The sequence below is a fragment of the Megalops cyprinoides genome, chromosome 1 (assembly GCF_013368585.1).
Source record: "Megalops cyprinoides isolate fMegCyp1 chromosome 1, fMegCyp1.pri, whole genome shotgun sequence".
Lineage (NCBI taxonomy): Eukaryota > Metazoa > Chordata > Actinopteri > Elopiformes > Megalopidae > Megalops > Megalops cyprinoides.
Genome location: NC_050583.1, coordinates 35,421,843 through 35,441,288, shown reverse-complemented (window position 1 = coordinate 35,441,288; position 19,446 = coordinate 35,421,843). Strand labels below are relative to the sequence as shown.

The 19,446-nt window shown below is 41.3% G+C and overlaps 2 protein-coding genes across 6 annotated transcripts in view; both read right to left on the bottom strand.

Annotated features, from left to right (window-relative positions):
- Nucleotides 1-3,023, bottom strand: part of LOC118774016 (liprin-alpha-3-like) — a 30,948-nt gene extending 27,925 nt beyond the window's left edge. For 3 of the 5 annotated variants that reach the window (XM_036523131.1, XM_036523139.1, XM_036523120.1), the window contains exon 1: nucleotides 1,288-1,796. The gene's annotated coding sequence lies outside the window, so the exon portion shown is untranslated. Of the gene's footprint in view, nucleotides 1-1,054; nucleotides 1,134-1,287; nucleotides 1,797-2,870 lie in introns of those variants that run through there. The other 2 variants (XM_036523103.1, XM_036523112.1) reach the window with 2 other exon arrangements.
- A 1,471-nt stretch (nucleotides 3,024-4,494) lies between these two features.
- si:ch211-234p6.5 lies at nucleotides 4,495-17,820 on the bottom strand (the record flags this gene model as incomplete). The annotated part of the gene is made up of 21 exons (XM_036535887.1): nucleotides 4,495-6,416; nucleotides 6,605-6,723; nucleotides 7,022-7,146; nucleotides 7,886-8,491; nucleotides 8,978-9,115; nucleotides 10,042-10,097; nucleotides 10,308-10,407; nucleotides 10,914-11,024; nucleotides 11,827-11,912; nucleotides 12,000-12,108; nucleotides 12,374-12,472; nucleotides 12,823-12,990; nucleotides 13,135-13,215; nucleotides 13,341-13,409; nucleotides 15,459-15,518; nucleotides 15,849-16,185; nucleotides 16,374-16,574; nucleotides 16,699-16,817; nucleotides 17,165-17,265; nucleotides 17,459-17,531; nucleotides 17,746-17,820. Coding segments are annotated over 21 exons (4,350 nt in total), but the record flags the coding sequence as incomplete, so codon positions are not given.
- Nucleotides 17,821-19,446: the final 1,626 nt, after the last annotated feature.

Sequence of the window (19,446 nt, the reverse complement as noted above, 5' to 3'; positions counted from 1 at the left end):
ATACCATACAGTCCATTTTAGACGCCCTGTGATCACCAAGTAAGCGAAGAAGGGTCTTCCGTGTGCGAGCGACATTGTATTTTCATACCGCGAAACGCTCCTTTAGAATCAATACTGGTCGGATGCTTGGCAGCTGGACAGACAAGCATACATTTATATATTGGCCAGAAATGGTGTTTGATTTTATTCCAATTATGGACAGAGGATTTGAGCTCAAATGGTATGTCGCCTGTTAAACTAGCCAAATCTCAATCTCTAAATCTATAGGAGAAAAATGACCAATCGAATGAGCACACACACACACACACACACCTTGAATTATATTCCTTCATATTCTGCATTCGCATAAATCCGTGGTATGGCATTGCATAATTCCGCTCGCTGTTAACAACACCTATTTGGGTGACGCTACCATATCAAGACCCCCTCCCCATACTATGTGTCTGTATGTATGTTTCTGTTTGTCTGTGCTCTTTTCAATAGCTATAATTTACACTAAAGAACCATACCCTATAGTAATAATAAAACAATTGTACTTCAAATGAAGATTACGGTGATGATAATCACAACCTTCATAATAATACGGGTCCGCAATCTGTACAAAATAATAACTATAAAGATTTAGGCTAATATACAGCATATGTAGCGACTGCACCCCGTGTGCCATGTAAAGACATAATTTCAACAGACAGGACCATTAGATATACACAGCATGTTATGAATAAAATTCAGCGATTATGGTGAAAGATCTCGAACAATAAACGTAACAGTATTCTGGAACCCTTCGTTCTCTTTCATGTGTTTGAGTACATACTAGCGATGATATACGAAATATGCAACACGGAAGAAGGCATACATTCATGTACGTTTGAATCGGAACTAGAAACTGTCTAAGAAACTAACGGCAGGCTGTATTGTATTAGGAGTACCAGACAAACTAGGCATATACGTTGACGCATATCTCTCTAGTAAATTTCATCTGTGGTATATGTGCCAACGTACATGCAAACACACATGCTGAATAAATTGTGGTCTGTTGTTCAAGCTAACGCACCTGTCAATGTATGAAGTGTCTCGACATTCCGAGCGTTGCATCGTTTATTCTTTCTTTCCCTCCCTCCTCTCTCTCCCCCTCCCTGCACCGCTACACAATCGAATACACATACAGAGATATTAGACACGCACACATTCACACCGTTACACAAAACACGTAAACGCACGCACATCTGATGATACTGAATTGCATGCACTTGGGAGAAAATTGGTTGCGTTTTTTTTGTCGCTTACCCCGATCATCGCGGAGAACAGATGGTCGGCATTATAGTCCATTCGGCTCCATCACAGTCTCTTTCCCTCTCGCTTTTTCGGTGCCTTTACCCCCCTTAAAAACCCCGGATATATGTTTTTTCCCACTCTCACCCCTCCTTCTACATGTAAAAGGCACAAGGCAATAGAATTCGACGCTACACCACCACACCGTGGACCCCTCCTCCTCCTCTCGCTCTCTCACTCGCTCTCGGATGAAAAGGTAATGAGTCTTAAAGAAACATTCTCACAACATTCTAACTTATACAGAGGCCAACGTAACACATACTATACAACGTAACACATACTATATCCCACGCTTAACAATACACTTTCAGTGACAGGTACACCTGCTGACAAAAGTTGCAGGAGAATGCATATTAGTAACATATTAGCATTCTACGGTACGCCTGTTGGCAACAATTTCAGATGGATTGTTAGTTGCCCTATACCCTGTAGTTTTATAAATTAGATAGTACTGCGTCCTCAAACAGACTTTGCTCTCAGCTGAGAACTACTGTCTCATTGTGGAACTGTACACATCCTGTCCCCGTACTGTCGCTGTACTTACAGTATGCACTTTTGTATGTCAAAGCGTCTGCTAAATAAATAATGTAAATGAAAGACCAAAGAGCAACGGTTATATGCTCGTCTCACCAGAACGCCAGCACCACGCACAAACTAAGGTGCCGTGTTACGTTTCCCATAACTGTACAAGCATATTTCAGCGATCAGTTATTAACAATAGGCCTATTGGGTGCAGCAAGTCTTGTCTAGATAGTGGATTTTTTTTTTAAAAAAATATTAGAATAGTCTCAATGCTGAGGTGTCAGATTTTAAAAGTTGGATATTAAAGCGTTAATTCTACAATTGTCAATAAACGACACACAAGACAACCAGCTAGGTGGAAATTATTATTTTTTAAAAGATAACGTTTATATACTTTGACACGTAACGTACTTAAAACACGTGATGTACAGAGACATTCGGAGTAGAAAATAATGGGCCCACCTAAATTAATGAGGATTTTTTTTTGGTGGAATCTGACAGAAACAGGAATGGTATATTATTAAGAGCAATTATTTTAGTGAATGAGAAATCACTGTTTTGCCTGTCAAAATTTAAAGCTATACAAACATGATCATTTTGTAATGCATTGGTAAATGTAGCTTCACCTTATCTTGCACGAGTAAAATGACATTATATCTACAATGACAATATCTCACTAAACAAAGGTATTCCTCGATTAATCTGGCATACATCTTATACTTACGATAAATGGAATTTTAAATGTTTGAAGTATGGTTAATATCAACACAAGCTTTCTAAAACATTCTCAAAGAAACAGTCATTATAACGTTGAGTCATTAATAGAGTCATTAACGTTAAATTTATAAAGTGCTACGCGTGATACGACTACATGGCTTAATGAAACTGGCATTACTGACCCCAAGACAATGTAGCAACAGCAAGTTATATTAAAGCAAGACCAATCAATAAGAAACTGCCAATTCCATGACCATAACACACAGATGTAATGTCCCATTTAGACTCATTTTTATCACCTTTATCCTTTTGATCACTGCTGAAGAGACTCGGTACGTTGATTGATAAACCGAAAGAAACAGCGCATCATTTTGTATTCTTATTTTAACGTAGACTTCTTGATGCGAGGCGTTATAACTGCTCCATTTCCCTTTGCATCCCTCACCCCACCTGGCGATAATAATGAGTACTACACCTAATTGATTCATCACACCCTCTCAAGAATATATCCTGATAATATAAGTAATGCCTCCAAGACTACTTTAACTATAGCTCAGAACGTATGTCCAGAAGTTAGTATAAAACACTTCTGTTGTCTTATAATTAATACGGGCACCATTCTACGAGTCTCATCTCATTATATGGAACGTAATATACGCACAATTTCATCGCCAACCAGCGCCCACATGTGGGGACTACAGAAACACATGGGACTTGTCTCCCACCTTACATGTAAAGAATGTCATGCTTCCCAACCAGAGAAGAATAGATAGCTAAGTACGTCGTACTGTACGCATCAGTTATGTTATGAACCCTAAATTTAAAACAACTGAAAATTGGCGAATGTATGTGGCATATAGATTTGCAAATTACTCAAGTAGTCTGGCTATGACTGCTATGATTGATACAATGCACCATACCCATGTTACTCGCGGCTAGTATTCGAATCAGCCTAGGTCAATTAATTGTATCGGGAATTATTTTGCACTTATTTTCATTTTATCTACAGTTGGAGGAAAGTGGTGGAAGGATCTGTAAAAAACCGTCTAACAGGGCGCCAGTGGGATGAACGCAATACCTGCACAAACCGAATTACCCGCTTACCTCTTTCTACCAATTCCTTTTTGTTGAGCGGCGGAATTTACGGACGGAAATGTATTTGAGCCAATCCTCAAGGCCAGCGGAAAAAAGTGCTGCCAATAGAAAGATGACTCTGAAACATGCTAAAGCCAATACGAATTTACCTCGGCCGACACTTGTGGAATAAGGCGGGGCTGTCTTAAAGGTAGTGGTCTCCCGAAAGAGGTGATGTAATGTAATTTTAGACAATGATGTCATTGACATAGACGCGGAAAGGATTTAAAGACACATTGCATTATTTAAAATAAAGTGAAATGCCGCATCAGGTGAGTGACAGAGATCAGCAAAAAACAGAGAAAAACAATTATCTTGTATATGATGACATATAACATTATATTATGGTAAGTACTTATCAGACTTGTAATTTGCGATGTGCAATTGCGCCAAATTTGATTGATTTCCTGTGTTATAAGATAAAATTGATAATAAAATACCATGCATAAAAATAAAAAAGATACAGATACAGCAATTGAAGTACCAGTCATACCGCATCTAAAATGCACACAGTGATTTTACATGTATTGATTTATTAATGCAGAAACCCAAAATATAATAAAACCAATGACAGAGAAAATAATATATGACATAAGCTCAAAATTAAGGCATAACAATAAAAACATGCATATGTATCATGTCTGTTGCAAATGCTGATGGAATTATGAGTGGAATTGATAAAGTATAAAAATATTTAAGTATGTTAGTATAGTCTATCGCTGATCAACTGAATCCACATTTACAAAAGTTACATGTTATTTTTGTACTTCCCTCATTCCTGTCTGTCTTTCCATTGCAGGTTTTCAGTGTTAAGTCAGTTCAGAAAACTGTTGCTGAAATATGGGGCGTTGGCCTCACATCTTGCTGAAATTGAACATTGTCAATGGGAATTTGACTCTGTGTTGGCATTGCCTCTTGTGAGTCATTTCTCTCTCACCCTCCACATGTAGTGTCAGTCAATTTGCACTGACTACTTTCCTTGTCATAGCCTTGCAATCTCCTTCACTGTATATCTCCACAATCACATGCGTTCTCTTTCCATCACTTCCACATTTTCTCAGCTCAGACTTTCTCTAACATAATCTGGGATCAGGGTTGTACCTATACTGTTTTCTTTCTTTCTTTCCTTCTTTCTTTGCTTCTCTCTCTCTCTCTCTCTCTCTCTCTCTCTCTCTCGCTCTCTCTCTCTCTCTTTCATAAACTAGTCCTCACCACAGTCACCCTTGCCTTAGTGAATGGAGAATTCAGATCTTCCATTACATCCTTGAGCATACTGTTGGAATTGGCCTGATCCCTCCTAAGTCGCACTATGTTTCCCTTCCCTTCTCCACATTCATGGCACTCACTAGTTGCCTCTGACTCTGTCTGCACCTCACTGGGTGTTTTATTTATCACAAATGAATTAACTGTCCCATTTCCTATTTCCGTCTCTGTTTCATTATTCTGTCCAGCCAGATCGGTGGGAAACACCTTGGTATGTCTCGATAAAATGAGATTGGATGAAGAGAGCTCATTAAGTGTCAATGGACATTCTTTGCTTTGATCAGCTTGTACCTTGGAAGAAATGGCATCATATGCTATTTCCTCATAGATGTGCAACTCGTTTGTTGGTTTAGGGGAGGAAAGGGAATTTTTACCATCAGAAAGTGTGGGATACACACTGGGATTTAATGCGTGGGGATCTTCTGTCTCATTGGCTAAAATGATCTCCTTGTTATCATCAACATTCTGATTGGATGTGGTGCCAGTGGGTGACACAAAATGGATTGTTGCATATGGAGTTATCTGATTCATTGAAAATTCCGGGGGGCTGCAATCCTTATTATCAGTGGAATCACAGTGTTGAATTTGACTGGCTGAAACGTCTTGCAGTATTTTAGGAGCACTGGGACCTGTTTGCTCTGAAATATTCATGTCAGGTTTGTCTGATTCTTTAATTTCATTAGTTACTTTTTCTAGAACCTGTCCATAGATGTGTTTGGGTAGGTGTTCAGGAGATGAGGATTGATTGGCTATGACCTGTATCGGTGTACTTTCTATTTTCTCAGAAACGTCAGGAAATACACAAGATATAGGCTCCTCTAAACTGTCCTGGGCTGGGGATGAGAGACTCTCTGAAGTAGCATTAGTAACCGTATGCTGCCATGTAGAGTCACAAGTTGCATTCTGATGGTCTTCATCAGTGGACTTTTCACTACACAATGATTTCACATTGTGATTAAAAAATAAAGGTATGTATTCTACCCTCTGACTGGTAGAAAGGAACCATTCTGCCCTCCTGTTGGTGGATGTAAAGTGGCTTTCATTCTGATCAACTCCAGTTTGCTCCACCAATTTTGATTCATGTCTGTCATGATGGATCAGATGGGAAGCATCACCACTCTGAGTACATTCCAGACTCCTATTGGTTGGAAACACAGTTAGCTTGGTGATATGATTGGTTGAAATGAAATGCTTCCGGGGAACACCTCTACTGTGGCTACTGGTGATGTCAGTATTATGACTGTGATCAAGAGGCATTTGTGCCACTATTTTAAAATCGGAATGGTCACCGTTCTTGTCTCCTCCTCCTTTATTTGCATTTAGGATTTGGGAGGGGTGGGGTTCAGTTGTCACACCATTGCTAAGGTCAGGATCCCTGTCACTATGGCAACAGCTATCACATTCCACTCGTTCAGCATAGCAGCATTCCTCTGCACCTCCTGAGAGAGCTGGGAAGCAGAGTGAAAGAGGTTAATCAGAAGAAATCATTCACTGTAGAAACCACCTTGACACTGGACACATTGGTAAAAATGTTTGAGATGCGTGTTATATCATTTTAATAATTGGCTGCTATATTTAACATTTCTGTACAATTCTGTGAGACAAGCTAAAGCATTATGGTGATTGTAGTTCTTACCTGCCATTTCCTTGCTCTTTTTGACCTCATTGGCCAGGGTGAAAGAGCGGTTGATGAATTTCTCTTTGTAGCCCCCTGCCTGTGGAGGATGGGGCTGCACATTGCTCTCTCTGACTGCACTGAGAGAGAGAGCGAGATAGAGAAAGAGGGAGAGAGAGAAAGAGGAGGATTGGGTGGCTAAGGTTAAATAGATAGTAATGGTTTGACCCTAAAGACATAAAGACACTGTGTTATTTGCTCAAAAGTATATTTGCAGTACAATTACATTTTGGACGTATAAATAAAACCCACCGGGTACATGTCAAGAGATTTGACTACACTACACCCAACGTATTCAACAGTATACAGATTAATGTAAGATATTGTAAAAGAAAAGATGGTTCATGAGTGGAAAGATGGATGGTCAGACTTGCGCACCTTCTGATTACTCTTTCTCTGATCCTCTCCACTCGTCTCAGCTTTGCCTCCCTTTGCTCTGGTGTCAGGCTTAGGTCAGACTCAAGGTCAATGTCAGAAACCAGAAAGGGGGCGCGACCTCCAACCTGTAAAGGGAGAGATCGGCGCACACTGAGATAATGTATGAATGTGTAGATGAGATGTGTAAACAAGCCCACATGTTTGCAATTTTGAATGGACATTTGAGTTGACATTTTGAGTGTCTGTAGCTGTGTTTGACTAGTTCTTCTAGTCAGTAGTCTGCTTTACAGATCTTGCTCGTTCTTTAACTGCATTAAGGAAATCTGTTCATGTGCATTGGATCATATCAGCCATTTCTATCAAGATATTTTTTAGCAAGCATAGTATAGTACAAGTATAATGTGCCTATGCTTTAAAGAGCATAACTAACTATAGGCTACATCAAATGACTTCATTCAATGATTTTCTCCTCCAACTGGTTTAATACCATTAGCATTGTCTCAAAACTGAGTCTAAGGCTTTGCCAAAAGCAATGCATTATTGGTAGAATTGTACTGTATTTCACAGTGAAATTAACAGCGCTCAGTCGTTCTACTCAGACATCAACAACTGACATTTTTCTGTTTGCCTAGGGCCCAGCATCCATTAAATTCAGCCCTGCACTTTCTGTAGAGTTCAAATCAACAAAAAATTTACAACACATTACCACCAACTGAGCCAAGAGCATTACATTTTTTAATCCATTCACACTTTTAGGAACTTCTGACTTTCTTTTCTGTCCCAAGAGACCCTTTTCCTCATCTCGATCTCCTCTCTTTTAATGCTTCTTTCTGATGCCTCCTGTTTTGTACTCCTGCTCCTCACCTTCTCCCTCCTGCCAGTTCCCAACATTGCCCCAGCGAAGCCAGGACCACCTTCCTCTTCTCTCGGTCTGACATCAGAGGCCAAACATCCATTTCCCGACACTGAAAAGTCACGCCTGTGTGGTCGGGGAGCCTTTTCAGGCTCTTTGCTGGATGCCTCTGTGGATTTTGACATTCCCTCCAGTAAATCCATTGTTTGGCCGGTGGAGGACGCAACACATTTTTGGTTACAAAGTGGAGGAGAGCCATCCTCTTGAAGAGTGTGCTGGTTCAGGGCAGGAAATTCCTCATCCTGATTTGATTTCTGTTCTGACATTTCTGATGACTCTTGAAAGGACAATGTTAGCCTTTGGTGAGGCCAATCCTCCGGCATTTCTGTGGATAACCAGTTAGAATTTTGATCAGGCCTCTCAAGAAAGCCCTCTCCATGTTTGCTTTGCAGCCTTTTGTTTTTCTCAGCTATTGGCTGATGTAACTCAGGAGATATTTGCTCAGAGAATGGAGTGGCCAGCTCGGGAGGGGGGTCTTCAACAGACACGCGTCTGGCAACCAGAGTGGATGGCAAAACAGCAGTGAGTACTCGTGTCACTCTGAGAGGAAAGGGGGGCTGAAGAAACAAAAACAGAAAGAATAAGTATGCCTTATTATATTGCACTTATTGCTGACTCAGTGACACATTAAATATTACTTCACACTATAAAACACAAAATGAAGATGCTTTTCAAAATTGCACAGGATCATGACTATACCCAAGTCCTAAAAATTATGACTCTAAACTAGATGACCCCAAGCACCCTACTCCCAACACACACTCACACACACACACACACGCGCGCGCATACACACACACACACAAGCTAGCAGAATATCTTTATTTCTCTTCATGAAATAGGAGTGACCCATCATTACACTGGTTGACGCTGGTTGTAGAGAGAGTCCAGTCCTGTTCTACCCCACTCAACACGTCAGAGTCTCATCTGTGTTACCACAGTGAAGGAGGGTAACACTCTTGTTGCACTCTCAGGGACTGCGCAGTCTGCTGTGAACGTATCTCCGCAATGTAACATTCACCCTCAGTACCAAATGTACTTGCCTCTTCTCTGGGAGGAGATGACCCTTGACACTGGGTGTGGTTTGTGACACTAGGCATTGCTGCTTTCTTTTGACCGGCCATCCTTTCCTGGTTTCTTTTTATCCTCTCTCTCTGCTCCTCCTCACTCATCCTCACTCTCTGAGATAGACAGAATGGTCAGTACAAACCAGAATGTTCAGCTTGTTAAACGTGAAACTGGCAGAGGGAAGGTTAATAGACATACAGTGACAAAGTAAGAAACTACAATAAAAAAAGAACATAATTCATTCACATGTATCTAAAGTATGGGACCATATTGCTGGGTATCTGCTGCCCTCTGTGGTTTGTATTAGGAATGACACTCTGCCCTAATTACACTGAACGAGGGGAGTACATGTTTCTCACAATGAGTACTGTTCTTCATCACACACAGGCATGTTATCTGAATTCCTGTGGTTTGTGTAAGGTTTAGACACAAACCAATGTGGAATTATGATGAAAAAGATTTCCTGCCACATCCAGAACATTGCCAGAGCTGTGTTTTTCTAATGCTGATGTCGGACCTAATCATGCATAACTCAAAACAGGGACAAACTGCCAATCCTGCTGAGGGAGGACTAGAACACTGCAGACATTTCTGCTGCTGAATGCGTCACCAGCTGACATAGAGACAGAGAGAGGCCCTGAACACTAGATTCAGCTCTGTCTCTGCTGGCATAACAACTAAGCACACCAATCAAAATAAAATAACAGGGAAAGATCTGTTATCAAGTCATTTCACTTAAATATTAATGGTTGGCAGCATTGATTAGATGCTTCTTTGTCTAGTGCAGCGTTTCTCAATCCTACTCCTGGAGCCCCCCTGCCCTGCATATCTTCTATCTATCCTTGCTCCAAACACACCTGATTAGTGTGATTAACATGCTCTTGATTAAATCAGGTGTGCTTAGCTAATCAAAAGTGCCAATGATGAGTTCAGTCAGGTAGGTAGAGCAGGGAAAGATAGAAAACGTGCAGAGCAGGGGGGCCCCAGGAGCAGGATTGAGAATCAGTGGTCTAGTGTATATCAGAGTAAGAACCCTTACCTTGGTTGCAGTATCTGGTGTTGACCAGCTGGAGGCAGTAACACCAGGCAGAGAGGCTGGGAAAGAAAGAGAGGGATCCCAGTGCACTAACTCTGTGAATGTCATTATGTCTACTGGTCTTTGTCACATCTGAGGTACTTGACCATTTTATTGCATCAGCTGTTAGACTGAAGCATTGCAGAAATGATTTTAATATTGAGTGGCCACTGAAAAATGTATAGGATGATGCCATTGATGCCACTGATGGAATGGCGACAAGTTGTTACCTGGCATGGTTTGAGATTTCTTTCTGTCTCTGGCTGGAGCAGACATATTGTTTCCTGATCGATCTGACCGATGATGGGAGGACAGAGCGCTGTTGAGAGCCTGAGATGGAGAGAGACAGAGAGAAAACAAGAGGGGCAGTGAAAACAGGAGAATGAGTATGGATTCATAAAAGGTGTAGAGTAAGAGAAATATGGGGGGGGGGGAGTGAAAATAAGGAAGGTAAAATGAAAGTAAGAGAAAGATGAAATACAAGTGAAATACAATTATTGTCCCAGTCACTGCTTTGATGGGATGAGTGTGTGACAAATACAGTTGTATAATAATTGTATTTGAGTATGTTAGCCTTTGTTCCTGTACATACAACGTGTTAGTAGGTGGCAGAGACAGCATAGTGATAAGGAGCAGGGCTTGTAACCGAAAGGTTACAATTCCTGGCTGGGGAAATGTTGTTGTACCCTTGGGCAGGGTACTTAACTGTCTCAGTAAATATCCAGCTGTATAGATGGATAACATGTAACATAGGTAAATCACTCTGGATCAGAGAGTCTGCCAAATGATAATAATGTAGTGTTAATAGCAATTTCATCAAAACTCTTGACACTCACCTCCAATTCTGATTCGCTATCCAGCCAGCCTTGTCCCACCTCTCTGCCCTGACTGGTTTCCTGCAGCTCCTGAGGCAAAGGGGGCCGGGGTGGAGGCTCTGACTCCACTCCCTGAATAGAAAGTTAATTATTTAAACCTAAAAGTGTCTTACAATAAATGGGTGATGTTTAAATCTATGCTTTACCTGTTACACAGGTAGAACAGCTGGACAAAAAAGAGGTTTTTGACATATTTAATTCATATTATATTTTTGTAAACACTAGAGACTGTAAATGCTAAACATGAGCAATCTTTTCCCTAGACAAGCAGACTAGAATTGGGAGACTGATTACGACTACTGTCAAAATTTCACTCTGATTATTAGTAATGTGCTGACTGATAGAGTCATTTACTCACTGGTAACACCTAACATACTGACAAGCAAGCCAGCTGTTTAACCTAGACAATGTATATTATTCTACCAACTGGTGTTCTCTTTCAGTAGAGACAAAAGCAGCAGACTCAGTGAAAGCACAGAGAGCAAGAAAATGGAAGGACTGCAGAAGGGGACAGAGAGGTGGATGGCTGACTGGAGAGCAAAAGGCACAAAAAGAAGGAGGAGTGAAGCAATGAAAAAAAAACTGAAATGAACCTGAGGTAAAAGAGAGTAGCATTTGTACTGTTCTGATTTCTCTTGACTACACTGCCTGAGGAAATGAAATCTTGAGTAATGAACAATTGTTTGCACTGAGACAGCTGGCAAACAGCAGTCAAGTGATGCTACTACAGTTGATGCAGTAATTCCCTGCGTACAATGTTTTTGTTTTCTCACATGAACTATTGGTTTTCTAATGTTAGTAAGATGAAGTGGCTACCAACCATTTCTTCAACATCCTAAAGCAAACAAGTTAAAGAGACAACAAAGCAATGTACCATAGGTACTTCACTCTGCAACCCATCTATTTGTGGGCCAGGGATGCCGGCGTGGAGGAATGACTTCTGTAGCACTGGAGAGGGCACTGATGGAAGAGACAGAGGAACTGAGCGCATTTATACACACTGAAATTAAACATGACTGCAGTGAGTGACACAGGATTATTGGTTACCTATCTGTCTTGACGATCCCAGCATAACCCGGAAATGATTCCTGTTGGTCTTGAGGCCACAGAGGATGTCCTCCATCATCCACAGTTCCCTCTGTGCCTGAGACTGCTCCTGAAAAGGGTTTTAGATCTCACTTATTTTCAATAATTTGTTGTAATCTATACACCCACCACACAGGTAGAAAAGTAGATATTTAGAGGGGGTCAGAAATACCTAGTGGCAAAGAAAAGAGGATGCTGGTAATATGATATAAAAGGCGGGTAAGATATGACAGAATGAAAATGCAGGTCACTTTAAAATGAGGAAGACATAAAGAGAGAAGAGGAGTTAGAAAGAGAGATGAGACCACAGTGAATGAATCGGGTGAGGGGTTTACTTGGGGCCTCCCAAAGCGACAGATGTGCTGGAGATGTGAACGGAGGACAGACAGCTCACTCTCCATCCGTTCATACTGGCTCCACACTTTCTCCATTTCCTGATAGGGAAAAAGAGTAGAGAAAGGATCAAATACACTTCAAAATCCTTATGAAGGTATACACATGTATTTTATTGAAAATTCAAGCATTTACAAATGAGTCTAAATGTAATATGTACATTATTTACTGTAGAATTTACTGTATGCATGAGAGATCAATTAATACATAAATTATTATTCAAGTAACAATGATCTAATATTGTGTTGAGTATGATACACTTTTTAAGATGGCATTACAACTGTTTATTACATCTCAAGAAATCCTCCATTGTCATTGTGGTCACTGCCATCATCCTGCAACATAGAGTTTACAACACATTCACCCTGCCAACACTCCCAAGAGCTCCTACCATTGATACATCACACATTCTGGCTCGGATTGTGACTAGGTCTTCCTGGAGCAAAGCCTTCTGGGACAGCAGCCCCTCCTGCCCTCTGACACCTTGGCCTTTGAACCCTTGACTCTTCCATTCCTCCAGCTGCAGTCTAGCCATCTCGAGAGCGCACTGCACATTGTCCTGAGAGAAAGTGGGATGGAGGGGGAGATGGTGAAATGCGTTCTCCCCCGATGGACATCATGACAAATCAACAGGCTGACTGAGTCACTGACCAGCCCACTCACCCACAGTCATACTGTGCACAAGCTGCCATGACAAACTGACCTTGTCTGCCTGAAGCTGGGCCAGCTCTATCGAGAGAGACTGGAGCAGCTTGTCACAACCACACAGCCTAGTCAGGACAGCCTGAGACAGAGGGGGAGAGAGAGCAATCACACAAATAATATTAACTAACAGTTGAAACAGTAACACTGGTAATCAGGATTATGATAACCTTTTTACAAAACTGAAATTTGAAGCTGTCATCTTACATCAACATCACTCTCTGGTGGCCTCATTTGCTGTTGATCCCTCTCCTGGAAGAGGTCAGAGGTTGATGGCTAAAAGGAGAGAAGTTATTGGTCAGAGAAGACAGAGGGAGCTGGACAGAAGTTTATCAGGGAATGCAGATAAATCTGAAACTCAGCTTCACTCTCACTGATCTTTTTTCATTCTTATGTGCCCAAAGGTTGTTCAGCCTAATGTATTCCTCCTGTTTTTAGAGCTTGTGTATCAGTGTCTGTGAGTGTGTCAGTGTCAGTTCTGCTTGGCAATGCTATTATCTGTATTAGTGATAATATGAGAGAAATGATCAATAATAGGAGTGATATGTGTAATAAGAAATGCGTGATAATGAGAGCCAATAACATTGCTCAGCTCGCAAAGCCAAACAAAGCATCATGTGATCTCCAAGTTCATATATTTTCACCTTAATAAAATATATGCCTCGGTTTAGCTGCGAAATGAGTTGGCCCATTCTAATATATGAAACAAAACGGATCTGTGAATAGTTGATATAAATATAGATTACCTTCTGTATGTAATGATATGTCTCAGCCAAACCAGAAACAGAATAAGCCAACCCATTGCATACTGTACACTAAATACATTTCTACATATAGAGAAACACACATCTCTCGCTCTCTCTCTCTCTCACACACACACACACACACACACACACACACACACACACACACACACACACACACACACACACACACACACTCACACACACACACACACACACACACACACACACACACACACACACACACACACATAGACAGAGACACACTGACAGCTAGTACCATAGCTGGCTGTAGCAAACAAACAGACATATGGCTGCGATGGTGATGGTGGTGGTGTGGTGGGGGAGGAGCAGGGGCAATTCTTGGTGGGGGCAAAGGGGGCAATAAGCCAGCCTGCCCCCCTGAAGAGCATGTCTAAGGAGAAAGAAAGGGGATGAATGCATTAAAATACACACAAAATATCTGACTGGCTGTAAAATATCAACTGCGTCACTGTATCTTTCAATAAATGCTACAAAAATCAAGGCAACCTATAAATAACATATGCAATTCTAGATATATCTGTGTTATCTGTGGTATTTAACTAGCTTACTTCATCTTCATGTCTTCTGACCATGGTCAATTGACCAAAATGTCAGTACTTAACAAACATTTTTTGATATTTATTTCAAGGAGTGGTTCAGTGAGTGTACCTTTCAAATAGACAACGGTTTCTATGGTTCTCTGCTCATCATATTTGCACAATTGAACAAAGTCTGCATATGTTTCAATAGTAAACATTTAGACCACATAATAAACATCTCAGCAATGTCTTAAGGTCATAGCCAGCCTAATATAGGAACTGAGATGTTGGCATACTAAACTGTGCATTTCCATATTACAAAGCAGAATGTCATTTTACAGCAGCATTCCATGGTCACACTGTATGTATGAATCATTTTCAGCCAATCCAGAGGGCAGAGAGGGCTCAGTTCTTCCCATTCTATGACACGTTAAGTATAGAAGAGCACAAACAATTCTGATTCAGCTAACACATTTTTATCACCGTGAAACACATCTTTTGTATTTACGTAGCATAACAGTAGAGGTAGTCTCTTCGTCTACCTCAGTCAAAATTTCTGTCCCCTAAGAGATATACAGTACCAGTCAAAAGTTTGGACACAAAACAAGAAGGATTTTTCTTACTTTTACATTTTCCACATTTTAGAATAATAGCAAAGGCATCAAAACTATGAAATAACACAAGTGGAAATATGCCGTGTCCAAAAAAGTGTTAAACAAATCTTATTTTACATTCTTCAAAGTAGCCAAAAAATATTCTTTTAAATCAAAATTTTTTGGAAAGAAATTCATACATAGGCATCAACTTCACTATTTATATTTTTCTAAGAAACAAATTTCAAGAATCTAAGCATAAGTCTTTACATCAAAATGTCCTCGAATGCATGTTTCCCATTATCTTAATCAGGTGTGTCCAAGCTGTTGACTGGTACTGTATGTCTAAATGTCTAGGCTGTCTTGACTACTTCCTTTGTCAATCTGTTTTCAGTCTTTCCCTCTCTTATCAGTTTTGATCTATACCTTTCCTGCGGCTCTCCTCGTGGTGGAGATGTGATGCGGCGAGGAGAACATGGGAGTGGGCTGGGGAGGAAAGCGTACACAGAGGTGATTTCATTAGATATCTTTGATGTTGATAAAATAATGACTTCAAATCCCTGCCTTTTTCTCCTGTCTTTCTCATCCCTTCTACATCCTCTACCACTGCCACTGCCCAATTTTTCTGTCATATTCCTTAATTTTCTCTTGACTGATTCACGGCTATTCAGTTTTGTTGTCCCCTGCCCACCTCTGACCCTCCTGATCTACTGTGTATCTGTTCCTTCTGCAGCTCTCGTGCATTCCGTGCATGCACTAGCTCCTTTTTTAACTCCCGCCTTATGTTCCTGTCCAGTTGTCCCACCTCTAACTCACCCTGTTCAGCATGTGCCGTTTTTCCAAGGTTGGGGTGAAGGAATCTGAGCTAAAATCCAGGTTTGGAGACGGTGGGGTGGAGCCTATAGTTTGAGGTGACATCAGAGGGTCATCCTGAGGTCGAATGTCCACTCTGCCAACTGGAGTGTGGGGTCGCGATCCTAGTTGACACCTAGGTGTCAAAGGCCTGGTTCCAATAGATTTCATGGTTTGGGGTGGTGTTTGATGAGGGGAGTTGAAGGGGAGATGGTCTTGCTCAGCTCCTTCCTGAGTCAGAGACTGGCCACGCTTCCGCTGCCCACCAGAGTTTGTGGGAGTTGATGTCCTGGGTGATGGACTGAGAGAGGGGGAAGGTTTCTCAACAATCACCCTCATATTTCACAACATCACAACACTGTGTATGCTGTCACATCTACTTTCTCTACATACATGGGTAAGCCTGCTAGCTGGAATTTCTCACCTATTCATGAATACAGCGGCTTTAAACACAAACACTGAGCTCTCAGCAGAGTTGCCCTACAGTACCTCTGTCTCTTTTGTTTCCCCCGCTGTTCCATTTGCGGTGTCCCCATTTTTCCTCCCACCAGGTGGCTTGATTCACTCTGCAGTCCGTTTCCTGGCACTGACATCTGGGTTGGACCATTTCTCAGAGAAGGTGTTTGGGGAAGCTCCAGTGACTCGCTGCTGCCCCCCATCCTGGTGAAATCTTGATAGCTGGAGCAACGCCTTTGAAGACAAAGGTACATTTATACACCTACCATAAACTGTCTCAGATCTGGTTGTGCTGAAGCAGAACAGGTGGGAAAGTTACATGTCCAGCAAAGAAAGAGAGACCATTGTTTTGAGGTACCTGCCGAGGGAGCTCTCTGTTTCCATGGAGGCAGACTGACTGAGAGCTCTGACCCAGCCCAGCATATCCTCCTGAGTGTCAGCGCTGAAGACATAGGAGCGCATTCCCTGGTGCACCGCCTGTGGGACAGGTCATATGGTGTGCACACACACTGGTACCACAGAATGGATGCTAAAGCACCTCAAGACCGGTGATGCTGACTGGTAGAATAGCACTGACAGTGAATACGATGTATTTTCATAGAGCTCACGGATGGCTTGTACAACATTAAACAGTGCTAGTGCAGAAACTGAAAGAGTCAGGGTTCTGACACGCTTGGGCACTGCAACAGTGGAACACTGGGAATTCAATGAGGAAGAAAATGACTTCAGATTGCCCCAATAAGCACACTTAATCTAAACAGCGGCATCTCATGAAAACACAATTATATCAGCACAAAGGCCGATGGTAAGGGTTAATTACTCACTTTAAAGGCATATTTTCTGTTCTTGCATTCTCGCGGAGTGCAGAAGAGAATATTGTAGCTGGGCAAAGGGATACTGCCCAAAACAGACTCCTCCCTACTGTCTGAGAGAGAGAAAGAGAGGGAGAACAAGAGAAGTAGAAATGGTGAGTACTCTGTAGTGCTCTTCATTTATTTTTATGTCTGAGCCGGATAACTAAATAAAATGCAGTTAAATTTTAATGGCAACCTGCTCTTTATTTTTTGGTACGCTAACATCCACATGTACATATACATGCACATAAAACACATACCTACCTTTGTAATAAAACAGACAAAAGTCAGACAAGACAAACCATCTTCTTTTCCACAGCTTCAGTCCTGAGCTATCCTATGGGAGGAGCAGTTACAGTTAATACTGCATACAGAAAACACTTATCAACAAACACTTATCCTGACAGTGTATGTATGTAGTAGTAATTATAGTAACATTAATTATGAGAAGGTTACAAGTATATACCATGAAATGTGTGGTATTTAATAATGGTACAGCTTTAAACATTCTTAGTACAGGGAGTGTTTTGACTGATCAATTTGGTTGGTACCTGTTTGTAGAGCCAGCCTCTGATGACCACTGGACAGTTAGGATCTCTCTTCACTGCTCTGTGTCTCTTTCCAAAATTCTGCACCTTACCATCACTGGCCTGAATGAGACAGTGAAAACCTTACTACTAATGCTGAGACAGACAGGGAAAAATTTAACACTGAGAGAGAGGGGCTAATACAATGTATTCCATCAGCATTTTAAGTGATTAAAGTTCATACATTTAACCCAGAAAGAGAGAAGAGACAGACAAACCTTGCCATGGACAGGGAAAGCAGAGATTGTGGCCAGACTTGAGGCCTGGCTTACTCTATCCTGTTCATTCATTCTGAGGGAGAGAGATGAAGAGGGGTCATGCTATATGTCACCAAATAAAGATATATCTGCCTTTTAATGAAGGCTCTGTGACAGACTACATGACAGAAAAAAATGATCAACAAATTGTTAACATGACAACAGACTGGGTTGGTGCAGCCTGGCTACGGTATCTATATAGGCATATAGTTCTGGCATCTTACACAGGAAAGTCCAGCAGCTTGGAAAGGACAGGCTATGCTCATGGTAAATGTAAATAATTTTACTACAGCTTCCCGTTCTTCTGGATATGGATGAATTGCTAATAATCTGAGATGCATGTGTCCAGTCCAATCTGAGATGCATGTGTCCAGTCCAACCCACCACTGATTGTGAGTGATCTGCATGTATAATTATACTAACTTTACATAATGGAAGGGTTAAACACCTTGAAGGGCATTTCCTTAAATATTTTGTTACATTTTGCTATACAGAAACATTGTAGGCTGTATTTGTCAGCATTGTGTGTACATTGGTGATACAAGCTACCAAAGCAAAATGTTCATGAACATTTATTTTTGGGGTAGTCCAGTCATGATCCTACAGATATCAATACTGATGTAAAATATACACCCTGTGTTTCAGCATGATGTGTTATGAAACCATAGCAACCCCAGTTCATATCCGGGTCATCGCATGTACAAACTGGCTTTAGGGAAGCAATGTGAAGTAGTGGCAAGGAGCAGGGCTTGTAGGTGAAAGATTGCTGGTTCAGTTCCCCTCTGAGGCACTGCTGTTGTACCCTTGGGCGAGGTATTTAACCCACAATTAAGGGTTTAAACAAAAGGTTTAAAATACATTCTGTGGATATTTTATACTTGTTCAACCCTATTCAGTCATTAGCGTATATAAAATATGGTGGTGACTTAGGGGTTAACCTACCCTAATGAAACTTAAAAGGGAACAAAAATGCAACATTAAGCCCAACTTGGCACTTAACACACTCATGCACTCTCTCCCACATACACATTGAGTCCTATCCTGAGCCATGCCATCCCTGCTATTTGAGTGGGAAACTGACAGGTAACAGCTGCACTGCCATGAAGCGGGGAGGGTCAGGGAGTGTGTGAAAATCAATCTGACGGAATGCAGAACTGGAATGTTGCATATGCTAGGGACCGGGTGCAAACTCCACCCATATTACACAGACTAATCTTTTGGGATAGAATTAAGGCAGAAATAAATGCCAGAAAAAATGACAATAGTGTGTCAGGTAAAACACAGTGTGAGAAAGTGTGCATGTGTATTTGTCTGTGTGCATGTGTGAGGGTGGGCATGGGAGGTCGGAACAGGTGACAATGGTGCAAGAGGGGAGTGAGGCTATAATAAAACATAAAGACAAATGCAA